The sequence below is a fragment of the Harpegnathos saltator genome, unplaced genomic scaffold (assembly GCF_003227715.2).
Source record: "Harpegnathos saltator strain DR-91 unplaced genomic scaffold, Hsal_v8.6 scaffold61, whole genome shotgun sequence".
NCBI classification, from domain to species: domain Eukaryota; kingdom Metazoa; phylum Arthropoda; class Insecta; order Hymenoptera; family Formicidae; genus Harpegnathos; species Harpegnathos saltator.
In genome coordinates this window covers 202594-227957 of record NW_020230438.1, presented here as the reverse complement: position 1 = coordinate 227957, position 25364 = coordinate 202594, and the positions used below count along the sequence as shown (strand labels likewise).

The 25364-nt window shown below is 44.2% G+C and overlaps 3 protein-coding genes across 8 annotated transcripts in view; 1 reads left to right on the top strand and 2 right to left on the bottom strand.

Annotated features, from left to right (window-relative positions):
* Window positions 1-11213, bottom strand: part of Mmp2 (Matrix metalloproteinase 2) — a 146747-nt gene extending 135534 nt beyond the window's left edge. The window contains exon 1 of the mRNA XM_025304474.1: window positions 10531-11213. The gene's annotated coding sequence lies outside the window, so the exon portion shown is untranslated. The remainder of the gene's footprint in view (window positions 1-10530) is intronic.
* A 3561-nt stretch (window positions 11214-14774) lies between these two features.
* Window positions 14775-23902, top strand: LOC105182676 (beta-glucuronidase). Of its 3 annotated transcripts, none has more exons than XM_011140297.2 (11): window positions 14775-14955; window positions 18025-18210; window positions 18474-18572; window positions 19480-19656; window positions 20044-20276; window positions 21140-21419; window positions 21759-22033; window positions 22293-22554; window positions 22801-22989; window positions 23150-23288; window positions 23429-23902. In XM_011140297.2, exons 1-11 carry the CDS (start codon window positions 14869-14871, stop codon window positions 23608-23610), a joined length of 2109 nt encoding a protein of 702 aa, XP_011138599.1. In that variant the 5' UTR covers window positions 14775-14868; the 3' UTR covers window positions 23611-23902. The 3 variants fall into 3 exon arrangements, with proteins under 3 accessions (XP_011138599.1, XP_011138601.1, XP_011138600.1); XM_011140299.3 differs by lacking the exon at window positions 14775-14955 and adding an exon at window positions 16864-17681; XM_011140298.3 differs by lacking the exon at window positions 14775-14955 and adding an exon at window positions 16864-17690 and having other exon boundaries at window positions 18006-18210.
* LOC105182675 (zinc finger HIT domain-containing protein 3) lies at window positions 20289-24796 on the bottom strand. Of its 4 annotated transcripts, XM_019841157.2 has the most exons (3): window positions 24564-24794; window positions 24056-24437; window positions 20289-20508 (listed from the first exon to the last, which is right to left on the bottom strand). In XM_019841157.2, exons 1-2 carry the CDS (start codon window positions 24650-24652, stop codon window positions 24065-24067), a joined length of 462 nt encoding a protein of 153 aa, XP_019696716.1. In that variant the 5' UTR covers window positions 24653-24794; the 3' UTR covers window positions 20289-20508; window positions 24056-24064. The 4 variants fall into 4 exon arrangements, with proteins under 4 accessions (XP_019696716.1, XP_019696718.1, XP_011138598.1 ...); XM_019841159.2 differs by lacking the exon at window positions 20289-20508 and having other exon boundaries at window positions 24032-24494; window positions 24564-24796; XM_011140296.2 differs by lacking the exon at window positions 20289-20508 and having other exon boundaries at window positions 24032-24475; window positions 24564-24796.
* Between the last annotated feature and the right edge of the window lie 568 nt (window positions 24797-25364).

Sequence of the window (25364 nt, the reverse complement as noted above, 5' to 3'; positions counted from 1 at the left end):
AAGAAATAGCAGATCATGGAGGAAAATAGCATTGCAACGATTATTTGCGCTATTTGCCGGCAACACGTGTACTATAATGCATTCGCCGCGACGACAAATCACGACGTCAGATTTTCCACGCATCGTACGACGCAAATAATGAAATTTTCAAATAGATTTCGTCGTCAACATTATTCCAAGCCAAGGAATGATCGTCAACGGAGATATTGGACGAATTTTCGCGCGATCGAAACAGAAGTTTGTCGACCCTATCGCGCTTATATCGTCGCGTCGTATGCTCGAAAATCGAGGAGACGAGACGACGATCCGTAGTATATCCGTATACGCAGCATACGCGGATACGCGTCGTTGCATCGTGATACGCGGGCGAATCGGGCTCGCATAAAACTGCCAGCGCGCACTTGAAAGTCAATAAGCGCGACAGTTTCAAAACTGTCGGCTGCAAGCCGGGAGATTTATATAATGCGACACTTTTCTCGCTCGTATTTCGCAGATCCGATTACCATATCTCATGGCGCGCACGCGCAAGCGTTTCCTCTTTCGATTTACTCGAAATCTGCGATTGCGTCCCAACGAAAATCCGTATGCGTATTAGTCGGTTACCAAGTTACAGAAGCAACGGAAAGGAACAAACAGGAGAGAGGAAAGAAACACCGGCGCGGCGGCGCCGGCGGTGTCGCCGCCCACTCGCGTGGATATTTTCTGAATCGCAAAGGCCTCTCTTTCTCCCTCCTTTCATCAAGATGCGTCGCATACTTTCTCGTCCTCGCAAATCCACGTGCTTTACGTGCTCGTTTAAAAATATATATTTTCACGAATCATACGGTGTATCGTGTGCGCGTAACGGCGAGTACGGCGACTTTCCGACGACACAAATGGAAATTAATTTTAAATATTTACGCGAATAAAGTTCTCACGAATTACACGAATAGTAAAGTAAAATTCTCACGGACGTTCTCTTGAAAAGAAAACGAAAGAAAGAAAGAAAGAAAGAAAGAAAGAAAGAAGAAAGAAAACTGGATCACGTGCTGATCGTAGGAAGGAGATGGGAGATTTTCTTGAAGCATCGCGGTATACCGCGTTGTATCGCGCTATAGATTGCGAGCTCCTAACCGAGCTATCCATCTGCCTGCATTAAAGTTGCACTCGTTCGTTTCTCGAACCTAGACCGTGAAATATATCGCGCACCTTGCAGTATGAATCAACCTGACGGCGGTACTCAGGGGGTTTTCCGGCGCACAAATAATTTCTCCAATCCAATGCTAATCGCTAAGTCTAAATCTGTACGCCGATGACCTAACCCCCGAGACTATATCGAGTGCTATATCGAGGAGATTATCTGGCATAGTTGACGAGACTGTGGATATTCCTGAGAGAGAGAGAGAGAGAGAGAGAGAGAGAGAGGAGAGAGAGGGGGAGAGAGAGAGAGAGGGGAGAGAGAGAGAGAGAGAGAGAGGGGAGAGAGAGAGAGGGGAGAGAGAGAGAGAGAGAGGAGAGAGAGAGAGAGAGGAGAGAGAGAGGGAGAGAGGGGGAGAGGGGGAGAGAGGGGGAGAGAGAGAGAGAGAGAGAGAGAGAGCATCTATTCCGCGTTTGAAAATTGCGTTTTCAAAGTTTAGTGGAAACCAAACTTTTCTGTCAACACGTCACTTTAATCTGATGGCAGCGAAACTCTTTCCGGTCAGCGACGTTACGCAAAAAACGCGACTCACATTCAACCCCGTCCTTCGCAAAAAGCTCGATCTCGAATTCGAATGCCGTACTTCCGCTCGCACACAAAAAATCATCAGCACGTTTCCGTCCGTTTATCTCCTCTCGCATACATTTACGTGCACACACATATACATATACATATACGCACATGTATGATTTCTTTTATACTAATCCGTCTAATCATCGCGTCCATAATATCAAACTGCAACGGTAACGTCACCTTTTTCACTAAGAATAACCAAGTTTAATTCTGCTGAACGCTAGGCCTCGTTTCTCCTCGTAATTATTTATTCCCATACGTCTTTTCAAATGTATATTCGAGCAAAGTCAACAAGAAATACGCGAGGATTGACATTGACATAATTAACGGCTAGAATTCTATAATAAATTCTTAAGCTGCAACTTTCTCTTTTTGATCAAATTAATTTACGCATCTTATCCGTGTATTCATATATATTACATACAAATGAATAATCTTTTCAAGCGTTCAAGCGTCGAGGCAATCAAAGAATCGGTTCCTTCGTCGACGTAACAACGACCGACGATGTTATCGGTCACAACTCGATCGACACACTCGTTATCCGCCGCGCACCGATATATAATAATCGCGACGTTGCAGTTGCACTGTAGAACCAACCAATTTGGCAAACAAAGCTGGAAGACGTACGATGCTGCGATCGATGCGGTTCGCGCTATCATCTCCGCGCTGTCGTCGGCGTCATTTCCTCTGTTTCTCGGCGAGATCGTCAATCGTTAATCCAAGGAGGAGAAGAATTATCGTCGATAAGGCGATCGCGAATAGGCACTTTTTGCATCCCTAACGACGAGAAAAACACCCATATACGAACAGTGCACCGCGTGCAGCGCGACTGACGCCCGCGTCTCCTTCGATAGCCCACACTACGGTCCACCCTCCTCCTCCCCCCAGGGCCCCTCCTTCTGCCCCCTCTTTCCCCACCCACCCACACAAGCCGTCCTTGTCACGTTCCCGTTCGATTCCCCGAAGAAAGAGAGAGAAAGTATGAGAAAGAGAGTCCCTTCCCTTCCCTTCCCTTCCCGAAGGAGTAGCAGCAGACGGCTGATCTGAGTCTGTCCTTCTGTATTTTTCCCCCTCTCCTCTCCTGTCTCTTCTCCTTTTCTCTTTCTCTCCCCTTCTCCTTCTCCCTCTCTCGAGTATCTCGCTTCGTAGAGAAGAGCTGCTAAACATATATAAACTCCGACACATGTGCAAAACCGGTGTTGCGCGGTCAATCTCAATTTTCGACGAGCACAACGCGAGTAAGGAAAGAGTTTTTTCTTGTACCAAACACACCGCCTCGCGAAGTCTCGCGAAGGATCTCGCGTAATGTATCTCGAATTTGTATCGATACGGTCTGCACAGCTTAGCACATGACATGTTTGCTCGGTGCACGAAAAGAAATAATTGAAAAAGTTGATAATTAAGAGAGACTCTAACTCACGAGTTGAGTTTAGGAGTTGAGGAAATAGATTGTTGATAACTTGGAGCGACTCTCGCTTCAGAGAGAGAGAGAGAGAGAGAGAGAGAGAGGGTGGAGGGGGTATGCGATGTATAGTATAAAAAATTTTAAAAGATTTAGCAAAAATTCAACAACTGTCGAACACTGTCTCTAGCTATTCTGCTCACCATCGCCATCGCAATGCTCAGCATCGCGTTTTTACATTATCGTGATGTTTCGGAGAACATTATGGTTAATTATTTGCCTATAGTAATTTGCCGACATACTCTCCGTTTATAGCAACGTTTAATGAAGATATTTCATAACGTGAGTATAACGTGCAAGTTTGTAAAAAGCGAGAAAGTTTTTATATTCAGTGTCCAAAGTAAAAGTATGTCAAGTCTCGGGTGGTTAAAGTTATGCGATTAATTCATATGCAGGGGGTGCCCCAGACTCTCGCGCCTATTTACTTTTTATTACAGCTTACTGAGGGGATAAGCTCGAAAGAATGACAGTTAAGTGTCAACGTTAAAACGTCGCGCGCACGACATTTCTGAAGATTCGACAGAATTTAAGATCGTGCAATTTCGGAGACGGGTCGCATGTAACAAAATTTCTATAGAAATTTAAGCATTCCGTTATTTGTACGTTACGTATAATACAGCGACTACTACTACTATCGGGAGAGTTCGGGAGAGGGGCGGTTTAAATATACGACGGTCACTTTGCACGCGCATCAACAGCTTTGGAAAATATCTGTAGCCTTCTCGGACATCGAGCGTGGAATTTGGCGTTGAGAACTGACGCTTTTAAAGCTAATTGAATTCAAATAAAAGGAAAGTGCATAGAGAAATGGCGTGTACTCAGGTGAGCCTGAGTGCAGGCGCCTCGCACCAAGAATTCTTCGCCCGCCCATTCTTTATACCCGCTCGTATCTTTTCTTTATCCTCACGCCTCACGCCTCACGGCCTTGCGGCCGCGCCGCAATGAAAACGCCCGTGACCGCGCCCGAAGAATCCCGAAGCTTCCGTATTCCAGTCACTGCAAAAGTCATTTTGCCCGACGCGCAACTTTCCCCCGAGAATCCCCGAGTAATTTACAGAGCAGCGAGACGAAAGAAATCGAATATCGAAATCCGGCAAGAGTACAAGACGGAACAAACAGACTTATTCGTAGCTTTTCATCTCCGGCTCGCGACTCGCAACTCGCGACTCGCGGCACGGATTCGCGCGCCTCCGAAGTTGATCTTAAGCGTCTTAAGATATATATCTAGTATTTCGCTCTTCACGCTCACTCTGCTCAATTGATTTATAACAGAACTCTACGTCGCTCAGAATATATTAATTATACGCAGTTCCATTTTCTTTTTCATACTCTTTAACCCTTAACCCTCGCAGGAACATTATATTAGCTCGATAAAAATTCATAATCTGTATTTCTATTTGAGAGAGAGAGAGAGAGAGAGAGGGAGAGGGAGAGAGGGGGAGAGAGAGAGAGAGAGAGAGAGAGAGAGAGAGAGAGAGAGAGAGAGAGAGGGAGGGAGGGAGAGAGGGAGAGAGGGAGAGAGGGAGAGAGAGAGAGAGGGGGGGGAGAGAGAGAGAGAGAGGGAGGGAGGGAGAGAGGGAGAGAGGAAGAGAGAGAGGGGGGGGGGAGAGAGAGAGAGAGGGAGAGAGAGAGAGAGAGAGAGGACTTCTATATATGGTAGGAGAAAAGTGCGTATAAGTACGTATAAGATACGTTCACGAAAAATTTTCCCAAATGCTTCTCGATATAGCAATCAAAAGTTCCCGTGTTACAAATTATCACGTGTATCACGAATAGTGTGTACACTAACAAGAAGATGATTCGATGATTCCGGGCCCCCCAGACTTTCCCTTCGTCCCTGTCCGTTCCGTACACCCACTGGTCCTCGGAACGAGGAAGAGGAGAAAGGGCTCGCTCGTCCTCATGCGTTGGCGAACGCATGGGTGTTTTTGGGTGACACACGTTACCACGTAGTATCACGTGGACACGTATTCGAAAATGGCAAGAACGATTTTTTTTTTAAACGGCGGTTCTTTCGGCGCGGAACACGATTCGAGGTTCGATTCTAAAACGTACGATTGTTAAAATACAAATTTGAGGATATTACATATCACCCGCGAGTTCGCGAGTTCACTCGCGACGTTCTAGACCGTCTAGATCTAGACCGTCACCGTCCGAGATCGTCGTCGACCGAAAAATGCATAAACTTGCGCATGAGTGAAGAAAGATAAGTAGAGCGGATGCTGAAATGAAGGCGCGTGCCGTGAGCGGTAGAGACTCGAGGCCGCTCGTTATTCCATCGGGCTGTTCCTTTTTAATTGCTCGTGCTTTTACTTTATATTTACTGCACCTTACTTTTACTTGTTATTCTCATAGTCGTTCCTTAGTAGCAAAGCCTAGTAAAGGCTGCGGCAGAACCACAGTTGTGCGGAACACGTTGTGCTCGCGCGGCTGAAAGGAAAAACAAATGTCTCGCGCGAAAGAGATAGTATGTAACAGCTCGCTCGTGCGAAACGAACAATTCTGAATGCAAATAAATGGAAATGCGACTCGGATGTGCATCCGAGATGCGAGCCATGCGCCACGGATAAATTTAATTTACCATCCATGTATCGTGACGTTTCCTCTAATTCCACGTTGTATGTGTGCACGTGTTCATCCATGCAAAGATGTGTGTGTGTGTGTGTGTGTGTGTGTGCGTGCGTGTGTAGACCCTTTGGGTCTGGGTATATACACACGCGTAAACCCAATTGACGGACGATCGTCGCCGGCCGGATGACGCGGATCTGACCCCTTTAACGATACTCTCGCAGCAGGACATCTTGTCCTTTTTGCCTTCTCCCGCTCCTCTCCGCCTGGTCTCCCTGGCCGGTCGATACGGTAACACAGCGGAATACACACAGGGTGAGATTATCAACCCTACATCGCATGCTAATTCGAACACGCTCGATAGCGAGCGACTTACATGTTTGTTGTCGCTCCGTAACAGCGCAACGGTCGAAACAGCTGTTTGAGAGATATCAGAGAACATACAGGTCTCACACATGTAAAAAAGATGTACGCGCAACGCGTGTGTGAGGTTGATCTGATTTGATCTGAGAGGGCATCATTGTGAAGAAGACGATTTTGTAAAGTTAAATGTGCATTAGTATATATATAATACATATACAATACATATACAATATACAGTATACAATATAGTACATATATAATACGTATATTGTAATATGCATAGCAAAGTTAATGTCTCTTTATGCTGTGTCCATTGATAACATCAAAATCGACAGAATTAACAAGTTGCGAAAGGGAAATTAAGCATCGCAGGTGATATAGACGCTAATCCAATCCGTATCGAATTGCGAACAAAGTCCGTCATATAATCCAATTTCACTGAATTCGGATATACGTGATAATTACGATGTATATCGATTCAATGTAAAAGAGATTTCGCTGGAATCTTGATATAATTACATGAGTCCCAATACATGACTTTTTCTTCGTATTCTATACATACGCATCAATATTGCATGTTAAATATCCCTATCTTTTTTTAAATAAATATTTAGTATTTTCTTCACATCGAGAAATATCATCATCATCATCATCATCGATCAAATCGATCATCGATCTATCTAATCTGGCACCTCATCGGTGTAACTGAAAATCATAAAATTAATATATCAATTATTAATAAATTGCACGAGCGTTAAATTAATCGCCGCCAGAATAATTAGTTTACTTGTGAAGAATATGTAACATCGTACCGCTACAATTTAATCATTATTAGTTTAACAAACGACATTTAGATTAATTTCAACGTTCCGGTACTTTTAATTGACAAGATTTTTATTAATTTTTATTAACTAACCCTGCCTAGAAATGAAAGTCGAAAATACACCGCGCTGAGAACTCAATTGGAACCGGAATAAGCCGGAATGTAACGAATGTTCGAAGAGCGAATTATGTTTAGGCATCGTCGCGCTTGTTTGATAACGAGCTAGTGATACGCGGTCAATTAATACGCATACACGCAAACGTGTGTGTGTGTGTGTGTGTGTGTGTGTGTGTCTGTGTATATATAGATATATATTTGTATGTACATATATGTATGTATGTAGGTGCAAATTTTCAAGTGCATCGAACCCAAAACGAATCGTATCATCGTGCTTTTAAAGCACGTCAACAAATACAATAACGCACGTACAGCGATGAATGGCCGTTAAATCACCGTGTGGGCCAACGACCAGCCGCTTCCCGCGAGATAAAAGTATACAAGCTGAAAGATAAGTCGCGCGACGGATTCATCCTGCCGAAGACGTGTGGGTGCTCCGCGCGCCGCGCCGGAAGCAGAGCGACAGTGGATGCCACACGGGCACGACACCGGCACGGCCCTGACTCTCGCAGCAACTCGTTCAAATTCATTCCTACCTGGCCTTTTATCTATTTTGTGCTTAACCGCCAAAAGTATTCTTTTACAATTGATCCTAAAGGAAGGCTCTTGTGCATACACACATACATGTACATTTCTCCAAATTAGACTCTAAAACTTCACATATTTTGAATAAAAAGCCTAAGATGGATATTTTAAAATGCGATTTTTCCTGATCCGTGACCAATATATCGTGACAAATATACCTACCTACAACAATAGCATCAATTTTAATTCAAGAGAAAAAGATACAAACTTTGGAGATAGGCACCACCCCAGACGCCAGAATATCGTTTACTCTCTCATAATTTCCAATTTCGAAACAACAAGCTATTAAGTTAGTCACAAAATAGATAAAAGGCGCGTTTTTCTTTATTCGCGGAATACGACGTCGCGCCGCAATGTGAGATAGCATCGTGGCTTCAAAGTGAAAGAATGAGAGAGAGAGAGAGAGAGAGAGAGAGAGAGAGAGAGAGAGAGAGAGCTGTAAACACGCCAGAGCATCAGCATTGTTAAACGACGATAAAGGAAAAGAAGGGGATAACGACGAACAAGTCATGCGAGCCAACCGCCTTTGCGAACAGTGACGAATAGTGCAGCGGAAAAAAAAGGAGACGGCGGGTATGAGTGCATTAAATAAAGCAGCGGGATAAAAACATTGATATAGAAGTATCAAAATGATTCACACAGACGTGGCGCGACACGCCGGAAGTCACTGATTGTTCCGAGGGGTGGTGAACTCCGTGTCCCTGTCCCAAGGGTCAATCGCCTTTTTGTCAATTAGCGAGGGCGCCGAGACAAGTTCCAACGGTAACGGAAAATCAACGGATGTAAATTTTGCGATGTTAATGCCGTTAATTGTTAACGTAGGTCGCACGCGTGTTACACCAACATTGTAATCGGCGCAGTAACAAGTGCTAATCACCCGAGTCGAAATTTTTCCTCTATATTTCCGTTGGACTAATTTCGTTAAACTTAAAAATTCCAATGGAGAAGTTGTAGAAAAGTTATGAAGGAACTGTTGAAGAGTTGCAAGAATAGCAATTGTAATGATATCCAATAATGCTGTTAATAAGAGACTGTACTGACGCTAATAGAAATTTTAATTTCGATTAGCAACACAATAGAAACTCAACAAAAGCGGAAAGTATAGGCCCAGAAGATTTACTTTTCAGAAAGTTCACTTTTCAAGAAATTACTAGAAATATAAGTCAGCTTTAGCGATGTTTCTTTACTCACGATAGATAATAAATTCCGGCTCAAGCTCAAGTGTATGTTCAATAACAAAATCTTGAACAGATGAATGAATAATTAAATGATACCTTATTCGCGAATAAGTCGCGAAGTGGATTACAAATGCGGTATTCAAATTTCGTTCTGATAAATTCAAAAATATGGCAACCATTTTTGTTCGCTTATAAGATATAATATTTAGATGACATATCCCGACATAGCCGACGACGGGATAGGTAATATTACCGGTCTGATTACCGGATATGCGTTAATGCGTATGACGATAATGTTCGAAATGTCACGTCACATCGCGATCGTGTTTAACGTGCGGAATTATCGAAATACAATCTGTCTCTCGGAAAGTGCAGGGCAACGCTCGCGAAAAAAAGACAATCTAGTGACGCAGCGCGATAAATCGTAAATTACGCTATTATGAATAACGTCATAAACGATGGATCTTGATTGGTGAATGGTCAGTCAGGTCCATAAAGCGAGAGGAAAGAGTGGCTCATTATTTAACGAACACCCGTTGCCGCGCGACAGAGACAATTTCACTAATAATTTGAGACTGACATTTTCTATATATATATATATATATATATATATATATTTTTTTTTTTCTTTTTTTTCAGATAAAAATATCTAAAAACGGCTGTTCTATAATTTACGCTCGTGAGCCACACGACCCGATATTCTTTGATGAATAATGTAAAACAAATTTTTCCTCGAGCCAAGTTTCAAGACAGACAGACACACACAATACATTACTCTGTAATATTTATTATAATTAATTGAAACTGTGTCTATTGTATGAAACTGTACGATCTAATAAATTTATTTTGCAAGTTCTGATAAAATGCGAATACCTTATTCTTTGTTTCAATTTCAAGTGAATTTAACTTACGAGTATGTTGAAAAATCTCGCTTCGATAAAGCTATTGAAAATTAAATGAACACACACACGCACGATGAAATGTTTTCTCAACTAACTCAGTTGCCCCGTTGCTGCACGTTGCACGATTCGACTTTTGAAGAGTGTCAACAGTGTTTACATTCGGGAGTTTTTGCAGCAGAGCGAACTTTTCGATAGAAGAATTGGACAGCGAGACCTTTCTCTTCTCTCTTTCTTTCCTTTTCCCTTTCTCACTCGACTCGAGATACGAGATGAAAATTCGTCGAAAGAAAATTCGTAGTGAATCCATCGTACCATCGTAAGGATATTCGCGTTAGATAGATACGGAAGGATATATGTTGCATGCATCGTTAACATCCTCTTTCGTTTATTCCCATTTCGAGTGATTTAAATGCCGCGATTTAAAACGAACAAACGGAATTACGGAAACGAGATCAATTTCATTATCCGTAAAATTGAATCGAGCGCGAAAGATCGATCGTTTGTTCGAATACAACCGAGGGTTATCAATTTCCACCAAAGTATTTTTGGCTTTTCCGATAAAATTACTTCTCCAAATCAGCTGTCAAAAATCCAGTCCAGTTTCGTTGTTGATTTATTCAATAAATAAATCTACTCGCATAACAGAATCTAATGTCACTTTCCGATGTTTTTATTGAAATAACATTATTTCGCACACAGTGATCAAAGAATCTCTGTCCTTTTCGTACTCGTGGAATAAACTTTCTTCTCAAGAAGTAAACTCACATGTATGAATTACTCACCGCCGTTGCGAAGCCTCCGGTAGTCCCATCAAAAAAGATCCACGATGCAAATCGGCGGCTGTCCTATCAGAATCTACGATGTGATCACGTTGTTCTGGTCGGGCCACCGCAGCTAGTGAGAAATCCTCCGACTTCTTGCCGACGATCTTGCGGAAGATAACTTCTCTCACGCGACATTCGCGATCATCAGTACTGCCATTTCGCGCGATTTGCTTTCCGGGAAGAAACGCGGGAAATGTAATGGCGACTGTTCAAATCGACGACACGACGCGACGCGACGCGACGCGGCGCGACGCGTCGCGAGAAATCAACGTACGTGCCAGCACCGTGCCGCATTCTCAAAGACGGTTATAATGATCGTGTCATCAATTAGTAATACGGTAATATACGATCGCTAATGTACGATCACGCGTTTCGGGCTACTCGCATGAACGAGTGTCTACGAAAATGGCGGTCGACGATACCGGCGGTGGTAGTGGCGGCGGCGGCGGCGGCGACTGTGAGAGACTTTCGCACTTGTCGCGATTGAGGAATTTGTCGTGCGTGTGCTCACGCGTGGCGAAACAATGCATTAAACGGTATCGCCCGATACCTATTACATTCGGCACTCCCGATGCACTCGGACTGCGCACGATGGAAAATTCTCGACGCGAAAACACGACGTACACAGCACGACGGCGGAACACTGTTTACCCGTTCGCGCGCGGAGGGACGACTTACAGATCGTCGACGCTTATGCGCGCGGTGCGCGATGCGCGCGCCGCGGCCGCGGCCGTTAATGTAGAGCCCCTGCGCGGAAGCGCGAGCATGAGACGCCTCCTGTGTGTGTATGTGTGTGTATGTGTGTGTGTAATATAGAACTTTCCTTTCTTGAACCTTCACGTACTATACGAGCTTGAAATATGTCAACAAAACGGTGCAACGGTGCAACGACGGCGCTCGTACAAATAAGGGATAAAAATATTGCGAATATCCCATATCGAGTGATGTTGCGCGACGACGTTATATAGAGAAACATACATAATCCAGCATACATAACATACATAATCCAATATTCTGAAGTGCCCCGTGAATGTTTCCATTTATCTCGTATACATTTGAACATTAATTATTCTCTTCGAACTCTTTCCTTTTCCTCCGTGTAGAGTACCGATAATACTCCCGCGTTTTAGAAAAGACGTTTACCGACGCGACGTCGTATCGGTTGGTTATCGGATAGACGTGCGCATTTTAGTTTGGCCAAGAGAAGGCAGCAGCTCTTTCCACCGTTCTCTTCTCGCAGCCACAGATAAACATTCGGAATAAATTTTCCTTTTCTTGCTTTTCTACAAGCCTGTTCTGTGAGCCTTAACAACAATATGGTTATCGCTACGTACGGTTGTTATTGATACGTAGATACAATATATGATAGAAAACGGTGACGACGCTGTCGTTAAAAATGAAAAGATAGGTCTATCTAGGTATCTAGGTATCTAGGTTATCTCGATAGAAGAGAAACATTCTCGCGAGAAATATATGCTCGTTAATTGTTTGCGCTGTCAAAGACGCGCGTCTAAGTTAGAGAGGACATTGATCGTATGACTAATGCCATCATATTAATCGGCTATAACGATCGGCTACAACGCGGGGCTGATCATTGTACGTCATCAAAAAAGAACGCTGCTGAAAACTCGTACTTTGAAATTATTACCGCCGAATTACGATACGCGATACGATAACATAATATCCAATCGCTATTTCGGCCGAATAATGGTAATTAGTTGTATATTAATTAGAATGTTACTTATTTAACCGCAACAAGACTATCCGCGTGCTATGCTCGTGCTAGCCACCGACCGCCCAGCGCCCACCGCCGAACCAGGAACCCCGAACCGAACGCCAGACACTCGCGCAAACTGCTGCTATGCGTGATGAACGAAAAAAGGCGGCGATTGAACAAAGTTCAGTCGATAAGAGAAGTCTCCAACTTGTCGACCGGATACATAAGCGCGCGATTTTAAAGCACGAGATAAGACCTTAACACGCGGGTCGCATTATACAAAGTCAAGTTTTATAAAATTGGACAAATTAACGTACATTGACAGGGGGAAAATAATGCTAATGAACGAAATTATTATTAGAAGTACATAGATTACGATAAATCTCGAAGAAATATTCGAAACACGGGCAAGCCCGTATGCATAACAATTGCAACGAAACATATACTCTTGTCTTTTACTTTATATATTATTAATGTAACATGTGTCTGTGTCTCTGACAGATACACGCGTGCAGAGGAGGTAGAGGTAAAGGACAGGCGTATTCGCTACAGAAGGCTATCGACCGTCGAACTCTCCGGCGTCTTATCGGATGGTCGTTAACCCGAACACTCGCTCGTCCCTTCCTTCCTTCCTTCCTTCCTTCCTTCCTTCCTTCCTTCCTTCCTTCTTCCACCTGCCACGTACACGTTTTATTTTCGCAATCATCGAGATCGTCTGTCGGGACGATAACCCCTCGGGACGAATATTCCTTCGTCGGCGACGAGAAACGGAACCGGGAATGAGAAATTCATTCGTGAAGTACCACCATCGTCGAGTCCAAAAAAAAAAGAAGGAAAATTGCGAAAAATTAGTTCATTAATTCAGTTTTGATATAGTGGAACTCTGTCGGACAAAATGTCTTTCTTTACTTCTTTTTTATTTCCAAGTTAAAAGTTGAAGGCAAAATAGAAATGAAATTTCAGAGTTGAAACAGTGAAATAAATTCCATGATATTTATACATAGCGTTACGTCTTAATCTTATCTCATCTTTTGAAGCAACGCGTTTCTTTTTTTTTTCTTTTCTCAAGTAGGCAAGTCAGCTGCTTTGTATTTATTGCAAACGCGATAAGAATATCGGCGACGATTATACACGAGGCACGTACGGGAAAACACGCGACAATCGCGATAACCGTACGTGCAACGCATAGCATTATGAGATAATACACTCGAAGCGTATTGAGACACTACACATTGGCGCTAAAATTTCAAGGAAGTCTTGGAGGAAAGAGAGAGAGAGAGAGAGAGAGAGAGAGAGAGAGAGAGAGAGAGAGAAGAAAATTGCGATAATTAATACAAGATAACTCTTCTCCTCTACAACGTCTATACTTATCGAGTAAACGCTTCACAGGCCATTTCGTGTTTTTCAGCTTTACCTGCTCATCAAGTCTCATGCAGCAGTAGCAGAAATCCGGTAGAGTTCCTCGCCAACGACGACGACGACGACGACGACGACGACGACGACGAGGTCGAGGGAAGCGCAAGAGAAAAGAGAGGAGTGGGCGAGATTTTCGGGTCGGCTTCCTGCGGACCTCCACTCCGCTCCGCTCCGCTCCGCTCTGCTCTGCTCTGCTCAGCTCAGCTCCGCGTTGAACGAAGCGGACTAGTTACGCTCGGTGAGCCCGGAGGCTCAGGCTCGAGTGTGTGTCTGTATGTGTGTGTGTGTGTGTGTGTGTTACGTTACGTCGGCAGTAGTCAGTCTTCGGGTGAACGCGTCAACACCGCGTGCATTTGAACCCCCGATAGCTTTGAGCTATGATCTAGACGGAGAGAATTATCCGATATAATTTGGATTAGCGGCGTTGTGAGATTGTGCGATTGTTAAGGATTGACTGTCAGTTATCAACGATAGCTGCCTCCGCCCGCTCGCCCGTTCTTCCGTCCATCCGTCCGTCCGTCCGTCCGTCCATCCGTCCGTCCATCCGTCCGTCACATCGAGCCCAAGTGCAGCTTCATGTAATATATTTCGGGCAAATCGATTAGGATCGACAGGATCATTCAGACTTGTGTCTGTGAGTGAAATACAACCTCGACCATAATACAGACAAGGACGAGCGCATGGAAAAGAGGCTCTCGGTGCAATTTTTGATACAAATTGTCGAATGTTAGAAGCGAACGTTAGAGGCGACACGAAACGTAGTACAGAGAGGGAAGAGAGAAAAAATAGCCGAAATATATCCGAGGCGGAATTAGGTAGGAATAAAACAGGAGGAAGTCGAAGGAACACGATCAAACAAACAGCGCAATCGGAAAAAATATAAACAGAGTTTGCGGAAACTCGCGGAAGGAAACTCGGCATCATTCACGAAGGAAGGAAGGAAGGAAGGAAGGAAGGAAGGAAGGAAGGAAGGAAGGAAGGAAGGAAGGAAGGAAGGAAGGAAGGAAAGAAGGAAGGAAGGAAGGAAGGAAGGAAGGAAGGAAGGAAGGAAGGAAGGAAGGAAGGAAGGAAGGAAGGAAGGAAGGAAGGAAGGAAGGAAGGAAGGATCTTTCTTCCATGCCAAATTGATTCGATTCAAATTCAAATAACGATCGAGTTTCGAGATGGCCGCAGTCGTTCCGCTTTACGGCAATTTCTCGTCGCTTGCGGACTTGACCGGACTCACGCTGGAACGCGGCGATCGTTGCAAGGTGTGTTGTTTCGCGTATTAAACGAACGTACATTCGTATTGAATTATCTGTCGCGCGGGGACGGTCAATCGGAGATCGGACCCCTGCGCGGGTCGGCGCAGGGATCCGTAATGTAAAAATCAACCGACTCGTTTCCAACGGCGTGAGAACGATAAATTGCCGGCAATCGGCCGAAAACCTATAATTCCGACAATACCCATAATTCCTATAAACCTATAATCCTATAAACCTATATTCCAGACAATATTCATTCATTTTCATCAGACGAAGCACGCGCGCGCAATTTCCCTTAATGCCTTAAAGCGTGAGAAATCGATTAAAAATAGGCGAAACCCTATGTGCACGGTCGTTTTGAGATCGTTTTGCAATCTTTACGTTTAGCAACTTTACAATTAATTCATTCCTATATGTGATCCTACTACATATATGTGACGTAGAGTAGACGTTCGAGGCGCGAGACATCTGCGCGCCTCATCATGCGCGATGACAGAATATTAGGCATCATTCTAGGTATATCATTACTGCTCCATTTGCATGTCGCGTAATCGCGTCTCTCGCGCACTTGATCGCGCTCTCAATACGAATATCGGTGTTAAACCAGTCATACGGATGTGTTGCAAAAATACGCATGCGATAGCACTTTGTAGGATCGTCTATTTTAAAGCTCTCGGCTTTCGCCGAGATCAATTGTCTCGCCTCGCGAGATTGGGTCTACGCGAGAATTATCTACGCTTGTCCAAAGCGAGAGAAATCGCGAGGGAACTGTTCGATCGAGGCCGCGTTTAGAAACTTCATCGATGTAAGGACAATGTAAGGGAACGGGCGATCAGTTCCTCAAAACTGATTTCTCATCTCACTAGAACGCCTCTCTCCGTACAGACTGACTTTTAATTAATCCAATTAATCGCGAGCAATATGATATCGTACGAATTGCATCGCGGGAGAATTTTCCCACGCGATGAACTTTCGAAGCTCACGAAGTGACGAAATTGCGTTTCAGTGCTAGATATTATTGCCGGATGTTGAGGCATGGACAATGGTTTCTATTCGAGGAATTAGGGACACACAGTATGCCGTGGCGGCACAAGCGCGACACGAGGAAACGATTTGATGCTTTGGGAAGGGAAGTCTGCTCTCGTAGGAGGGCACCGTGCCAGGAAGCCGATATTGCTGCGAACGAGACCCTGCAGAACATGTGTGTGTGTGTGTGTGTGTGTGTGTGTGTGTGTGTGTGTGTGTGTGTGTGTGCGGGGTGCAACCAGCTCGTTGCTCGACAGTTAGAAAGGTCATGCAAAATTGATCACCCGATGAGTGAAATTTTTTTTCTCACTGTGTAAAAGTGACCAGGCGATTTGGATAATTGAACTCTCTCGGCGGAAGAAATTTCAATGAAACGGTAAAACGGTCTTGATCAGAGGAAATTTCAATTTCATTGACATTACATCTCTCGTTACGTTTGTTCGTAACTCGGCTGTTTGCTATTTGTATCACACGCGAATCACTGCCGAAGAGTCGTTGCCTCGATGCTCTTTCTCGGAAGGTCAGATGCCAAAGGACCGGTCTCGCCTTCTCTCTCGTGGGTGTCGTCGGATAAAATTAAAAGAGAAAAAGAAATGAGCGTGCTAGGAGAGGAGTGCCGCGTGGACGAGCTTTGTCCACAGAGAGACGAACCTTTGGTTCAGAGAGAGCCCGCGTAGCGCGATTGCGCGAAGCGAATGCGCGTCGTAAATCCCTCCACCTTGGACCTCCGTCTTTGTGGATCGTTGAAGAGAGAGAGAGAGAGAGAGAGAGAGAGAGAGAGAGAGAGAGAGAGAGAGAGAGAGAGAGAGAGAGAGAGAGAGAGAGAGAGAGAGAGAGAGAGATGCGAAGAAATATAAACAATAATCGAGGATAATTGTTTCGTTGGTTATGAGTTTCTAAAGTCTGACTAAAAATATGAGATGAGCTTTGAGTGTGTCTCTCGAGTGTTTCTTTGTTCGACTGTTTTGATGTTTCGGATAATAGCAGTGACAGTCGCGTAACTTCCCGTTTGGACCCGTGTGAAAATTTCGAAGAGGAGTTTGAATCATAATAACCTAATCATAAAGATCTAGTGAGATTATTTCCATCGTGCGTGATAAGGCAGCCAGCATGCAGAATGCAGACTTGGTATGGAAAACAAGCTCATTGAATTGTAAACTCAGACTCATATATCATAAACAGTGCGAGATGTGCGAAAAAATTATCACCCCGAATTGAACTCGTTATCAGATATGAGAATTCGTTAATACTTTATCGGAGGAAGCTCGACGCTCGATGGATCAGTCGACCATAGCGTGTTGCTGGGGATAGTCGATTCGCAAAACCCAACACACACTGACATTGTCGCTCGTCACACTGGTGACTGTGTGCTGCTGTGTGGTGCGCTAAGCTGTGCAACGTGAATGCAGTGCGACGACGTTCGTTGGATGCATTTTCACGGCGCGGAGAGAACGTGCCGTGCGGCGGAGAGAACTCGATACAGTCGCAAGAAGAGAGACGATTGTCACACACACACACACACACACACACACACACACACACACACTAATCGCGATAAAGAAAGACGGCAACACGGCAAAGACGAAAGACAAAGGCAACGGGCAACAACTGAACAACCGTTTTTATTAATTAAGATTCATCGCACGTCGTAAACGAAACGTAACGTTAAATGGTGAAGACATAACTTTGCACTTAACAGAGTCTGTGTAAGAAAGATAAGTTCTCTTTAGATAAGTTTTTAAACTTTCGAGCGTCATAAATATAAATGTAATATTTTGCGCAAGTTGGTCATTGGTCATTTCGCAAGCATTTCGTTGCATTTCATTGTTGCATATCATCAATATGAAAAACATACGCGATATACGCGTAACGTGCAACAACACGCGTGCAACGTGCAAAGCCTTGGAGAATCATTAATAAATAATTTGCCGCACTTTCCAGCACTGCGCGGCGCTGCGGCGCTGAAGCACTGCGGCTTGCGACGCGAGATCCTAACGATAAACGACTGCACTCTCTCACTGCGGGAATACGTAATTATTTGTTAATTAGGAGGGTCGCAGAAGGATGCGGTGCTTGATCTTCTTCTTAATCGGCGCCGCGATGGCCGGTGAATCCGGACCGGAGCCGGAGTTCCCCGAGTCACCGTCGATCGAGATCTCGCCGTTGCCTTACGAGGAGACATTTCCGACTCCTCTTCCCGGTCTGCTGTATCCTAGAGAAAGTGAATCCCGAGAGGTAAATCTTACGTGACGCGACAACGTGATGCTGCCGCTCTTTTAACGTGCCACTTGAACCTCGTTCCACACACGTGACAATCAATCCACGCTTATCGTTTCCGTCGTGCACAGATGCACGATTATACGTTACGCTCGCACTCGACAAACTCGACTCGAGTCGATCAGACACTCTTATGTAATACTGATACGAGAGTAAGAATACACACACAGCGTAAAGTATTCGATAATATTGATTTTGATCTTTTTTTTGTTATTCGATAGGTGAGATCTCTCGATGGGCTATGGGACTTTATCGTGTCACCTGTGGGGGACGCGCTGAAAGGTTACAGAGAAGGATGGTTCGCCTATGATCTGTCGAAGGTACAACGATGGTGTAACATGATATGAATTTAATAATTTTGAATACTTGACAAAATAATTTGTTTCATTACTTGTGAAAGCGAAGAGAGAAGATTGGAGGGAGAAGAGTGGAAAAGCGCGGCAAAGTAGTCGAACTGAAATGGAAAGTTAATTCTCAGAAGATCCCCCCAGAACAGAAGAGAACGGGAGAGACACTACACACACACATGCAGTTACATAATACATCCCCGAGGCATCCGAGAATACGAGAATATCCAGTCGTTAATTTCGCGCGAAGACTTCGAATTTGAATTATTGCTCGTGGCTCCGGTGATTCAGGACCGGCGCGGCCGTTTGAAATTCTCCGCACCTTATATATACTCTCCTTGCAACAATATATATATATATATAATATATAGTAATATATAATATATTACTATATATTATTACTATATATAATATATAGTAATATATTAAAAATATATAATAATAATATATAATATATAATATATATATATATATATATATATAATAATATATAGTAGTGTGAACTCTGTGAACCCCCTCACCTAGAGATCATTTCTTCGAGGATTCAACGACACGCTGCATTTATATATCCAGAGAATGTCCCAGAGAGAGAGAGAGAGAGAGAAGATTAAACAGCTCCGCGATTCTCTCTCTTGAATTTTAACGCTATGTACATTTCCGTATCACTCGTCTCTCTCGTCAACGTTGTCTGTGTCTGGCGAATTTCGCCGCGCCAAAGTAACTCCGACTCGCGCACCCACTTTTCCCGCCGATCTCACTCGCGTCGTCGAAAAGGTCGCGTAAAAATTAATTTAATCTTGTATAATTACACGTTGCCCAATTACCCCCATCATTAGCAGGGACTACGTTTACGCAAGTAAAACACTCTGTATCTTTGTAGGTCGGCGAGATGATCAAGATGCCCGTACCGTCGTCCTACAATGATATCACGACGTCGCGGGATCTCAGGGACCACGTCGGCGCTGTCTGGTACCAGAGGACGTTTTTCGTGCCCTCCTCTTGGAAAGATCAACGGGTGTTCGTGAGATTCGGCTCGGTCAACTATCTAGCCCAAGTGGTGAGCAACCTGGGCTCGGTCGGGATTCAGTCGGGATTTATTCGGGACAGCAATCTGAAGTGAAAATTACAGTACAGTTGTACAGTTTCGTTTGAGATCACACACGCACGTGTCGCACACGCGTAATCGTGATCGTGTCAGATCGTAGAGACCAGACCGGGCCTTTTTATTATCTTAAATATTAAATGTAACCCATTCGCCCTTTCGCGAATTTCGTCTAGCCGCTTACGCGCTTACTGAAAATCTACGGTAGCGCAAAAGGGAGGGCAAAAGAGAAACAAGAAGTGTAATACATTTAACCGTTAACGTTGCGGATCGACGCGGCCAGAGTACGCGGAAACTACTCGCACGATGCACGATCACGAGCACTTTCGCGCTTTTTGTTAGTGGGTGAACAACGACCTGGTGACTAACCACGAGATGGGCCACCTGCCCTTCGAGGCGGAGATCTCGTCGTATGTCACTTTCGGCGACAAAAATCGCATCACCGTCGCCGTGGACAACACCTTGTTGCAGACTAGTGTCCCTCAGGGCAAAATTCTGGAGGCGCCCACCGAGAACGGCACTGTACACCTGCAGACCTATACCTTTGATTTCTTCAACTATGCCGGTATACACAGGTGAGAGGAAAAGAGAAAGAAAAGCAAACGGTTTATTAATTAATTAAATTAAAAACATTCATCTTCAATCCTTCGCTCGAACCCTTTTGAGACTGAGAATTCTTCTCGCAAGTGCTGTTGCAGCTTGTTGAGTCAATTCACAGAACAGTGATATACAGAAAATAAATGGCAAGGAATTGACAAAATCGTTGCGTAAAATTGAATTTCCAATCGCACACGGTCACAATCAGTTCTGGAAGAAGAGTACAGTTCTGATAAGATTAATTTGAATAAAAGGAAAACATGTGACACACACACATAAACGTGTAATAGCGTTGTACCACCGATTCACATACGACAGGGACTTTTCGGGCTCTCTGAAGCGATGCGAATTTCACTCGCCCCTATATACTATATATATATATATATATATATAATAGATCCCTATCTATCCGTGGGCTTTGTGGAAGAATTCAAGAGAGTATTCGATGCGTTACGACGCGCGCGATTTCCGCTACTCGTGAATAAAAAGAGGAAAAAAAAAAAACAGAAAAGGCGCGGTTTCGGTTCTACGACGCTGAAAAACGGAGAGATGGACAATTCATTCGGCGAGATTCGGCGGCCCGCGATCGCGATCGCGTGCGATATTTCGAGACAAATTAAAAATTAAATTCTCGGCGCGGATTTGGCAATTTAAGCACCAATTTAACCTTCGCTCGATTTCCTTCGCGAAACGAGAGAAACGAGCAAAATTCACGAAAAGAGGAAAGACAAGGAGGAAAAAGAATGAAGAAAGAAAAACTTATTCGTATTCGTGTACAAAAGGAGGAGAAATGATTATCAATAAAGAAACGATGAAACTGTCTCTTGATATTCTGGCAAAGGTCCGTTTTACTATACGCTACGCCGCGCGTCTACGTCGAGGACATCACGGTGAAGACGGGCCTGCTCGGTGACATGGGAATCGTCAAGTACATCGTACAACCGGCCGGATTGCGCGAAGGGGAAACACCAATCTGCAGTGTCACGTTGCACGACGCCGAGGACACTCTGGCTATCAAGGAGCCTGTCTACGGCCTGTCCGGCACCTTGAAAGTCCCACTCGCCAGGCTCTGGTGGCCTAGGGGCATGGACCCCAAACCGGGATACCTTTATACTTTGGAAGTATGAAATCGATGAAACTTGGGAATTAAGAGATTTGCAGATTTTGCAGATTTGCGCAATAATTTCGGAATAATTTCGCTTATACTCGCTCATACTCGCTATGACTATGAAATGACTATAATAAAACAACTCTAATCTTTTCTGTATTGTGAAACGTTCATCCGGCGATGAAAAATTTTATCCGCACAGCGGAGTTGAGAAGCGCATTTTTCCTCGACTATACATCTTACTATATATCTTACTTTTTACTTGCTGTAGTAAATGACCGAAACCGGCAAAGAGACATTCCGGTTCCGGCTCGATTCGCACAAAAGTAAAAGTCCGATCTTTTCCTTGAAGGTAAAGCTGTCGGTAGCGAACGCCACGAAGCCAGACATGTACCGACTACCGATCGGCATCAGGACTCTCGCATGGACCAACACGAGTCTCCTGCTGAACGATCGACCGGTGTACATGCGTGGTTTCGGTCGACACGAGGACTCGGTCATCAGAGGACGCGGCTTCGACCTTGTGACCGCAGTCAGGGATCACGAACTGCTTCAATGGGTGGGCGCTAACGCCTACAGAACCAGCCACTATCCCTACAGCGACGAGGTCCTCGATATGGCCGACAGGTAGATGACAATTTTCCTCCTCATCGTCGTGTATCACGTGTGTGTGTGTGTGTGTGTGTGTGTGTGAGGCATCTTTTCTCAAAACTTCTGTTAAACGAGAGAGGGAGAGAGAGGGGGGAGAGAGAGAGAGAGAGAGAGAGAGAGAGAGAGAGAGAGAGAGAGAGAGAGAGAGAGAGAGAGAGAGAGAGAGAGAGAGAGAGAGAGAGAGAGAGAGAGAGAGAGAGGGAGAGAGACACACACACTCGTTTGCCCCTCGCAGACTCGGCTTTCTCGTGATCGACGAGTGTCCGTCAGTCGACACGGAGAATTTTTCGCCGTCCTTGCTCTCGCGTCACAAGGACTCGCTGTCCGAGCTCATCCGCAGAGACAAGAATCGGCCGTCGGTGATCATGTGGTCCTTGGCCAACGAACCGAGGACGCAATTGCCCCAAGCAAAAGAGTACTTCAAACAAGTCGCTCATCACGCAAAAGCGGTCGACCCTACGAGGCCGCTCACTATCGCTCTGGCTCGCGGAGTGCAGGTAACCCGTAACACTTCGGTCGCGAATGTCGCGATTAACCGAATATAAAGATGAAATCAGCAGAAATTTCATAAGTTTCATACAAAATTAGAATGTCTTCTAGAAAGAGGGGGGAGAGGGAGAGGGAGGAGAGAGAGAGAGAGAGGGGGGGAGGGAGAGAGGGAGAGAGAGAGAGAGACCGTGACACGACGAGAAACATCTTTTCCATTTTTTAAACAATCGCCGATTTTCTAATCGCTGATCCAGGAGGACAAGGCTGGTCAATTTCTCGATGTGATCAGTTTCAATCGTTACAATGCTTGGTACAGCAACGCCGGCAGGCTAGACATGATCACCGACCGAGTACAAGGGGAAGCCGAGGCCTGGCACAGAAAGTACAATAAGCCGGTGCTGATGTCCGAATACGGAGCCGACACCATGCCAGGTTTACACGAGGTATTAATCATAAGAATATGATGTGTAGACACACTTTGCTAAATGTATATACTCTGTATTAATATAATAACACTATTATCTTCATTATCTTTCTTAATATACTCTCTGTTATACATCGTTGTAATTGTTTCATTCATCGAACGTTCGTCCGGTACCGCAGCTACCGGATTACGTATGGAGCGAAGAATATCAGAAAGAACTATTCTCCAGACATTTCGAGGCCTTCGATCGTTTGCGACAAGAGGGCTTTTTCATCGGCGAATTCATCTGGAATTTCGCCGACTTCCGCACCGCGCAAAGTAAGTACAACGATGAAATAAAACGATGCGTTAATTTATAGAGCCTTTTAGTTTTTCAAGAAGAAACGAAAATATTTCGAGGAAATTCGCTCGATTTCGATCGCTCAACAGTATTTCTCGATATTTGCACGTTTCTTCAGCGTATACCAGAGTAGGCGGAAATAAGAAAGGAATCTTCACGAGGGACAGGCAACCGAAAATGGCAGCACATCACGTCAGAAAGAGATATCACGCTCTCGAAGCCGAACTGGACTGTGCGCAGATACCGAAAGATGTTGAGAGTTATGTTTCGTCCTATTACTCTCAGCACTCGGAACTCTAATTAGAAATTGAAAGAGGAGAAAAGAAAAGAAAAGAGAAGAAAAGAAAAAGACAAAAACACCGAAACTTAAGAGCCACTCAATTGTCTCTTCACGAAATAAAGCTACTAAAGTTTTGTTCCTTTCGTACATCGCATAAAGGTTGCACCGATAACTTAAGATAACACATTCACCTTAATGCATAATCTATCTTGCTTAATCATCCTTTCTTGTAAGGAAGTATACAATCACCCCATTCGCATCTAAGATTTGTTTATATCCACTTGTGCAAAAAAATAAATATGAAGGAAAAGATATTGTTTTCTGATCTAATCGTCCTTTGCGCACGCACACATTAGCTTCTACATACCTATCTTTTCTTTCACACATATGGGAAATTGTACAAAAAATCCCCATATATTATTTTACAATATACGTAACAGTTTTGTATAATATAATAGTGCATACAGAGGCCACTCAGCACGGTCTGTCCTCTTCTGGCAGTTCTACGATCCTCAGACAAGCATCTGCCATTTCCACAAATATCGGTTCCGTCATAGCTCTTGCAATTGCTAAGGTAGGGTTATGACTGTTCACGACCTCCTTCATCATATTACGTACGTGAGGATTTGCCAGGCATTCTTTCAGCTCATTGCTGTAACGCAATTGCTCCAGCTTTTCTATGGGCACAGTATCTTCTGTTGGGAACATATACCTACGAGTGACATCATTGTCAGCTATCTGAAATTTCTTAGAATTCGCAAGTTTCTCAGGACTTGCAGATTTCTCAGGTACTTTCGGAAGCTCGCAGCCTTGTACCTTGTGCCCTTTGCAGCATGTCACAGAGCAGCTGAGGCAAATAAAATACTCATGATCTATGAACATTGCCTATAATAAAATACATAACCTAACCTAATAAAACACATAACCTTACAGGTGAAAACTTAATTAATAAGTTAAGAGGGCTCCTACTTACTAGGGCTCTTTGCATATAGGACATTTGTAAGAAGCTTTCTTCTTTTTGCAGATGCAACAAGTCTTAGTTACGTCACGAGTCTTAATCATATTGCAATATTAAAACACGCTAATGAACCGATGAGAAATCACACGACTTACAAGCCCGCACAGCACGCTGAATCGCACGCACGTGAGTCGTGAAGTGAACGAAGTTGTTTACATCACAGGACACAGATGATCACGTGACATGTGAACCATCTTCGCACGCGATACTCGCGTCATCTGTGTTAGAACAGGAGAAGTAAATTTGAATACCTCAATCTGCTGAGAGAGTGAGATTCAAAGGAGTGACTCTTTGTCAGAAGTCATTAATTTTCGTCGTTAATTCCCGTTGGTTACAGCGAATAAAATAAAATGTTATAAAATTGTAGCTTATAAAGGAGCTAGATTCGAGATTCCGATAAGGAAGAGTTGACACTTAAATTTCTCATGAGATATTTACTGAAAGTAATCTGAGCGAGAGAGAGAGAGAAAGAGAGAGAGAGAGAGAGAGGAGAGAGAGAGAGAGAGAGAGGAGAGAGAGAGAGAGAGAGAGAGAGGAGAGGAGAGAGAGAGAGGGAGAGAGAGAGAGGGAGAGAGAGAGAGGGAGAGAGAGAGAGGGAGAGAGAGAGAGGGAGAGAGAGAGAGGGAGAGAGAGAGAGAGAGAGAGAGAAAGAGGGGGGGGAGAGAGAGAGAGAGAGAGAGAGAGAGAGAGAGAGAGAGAGAGAGAGAGAGAGAGAGAGAGAGAGAATAACTAAAATATCAGGTTAAAATTGCTCTT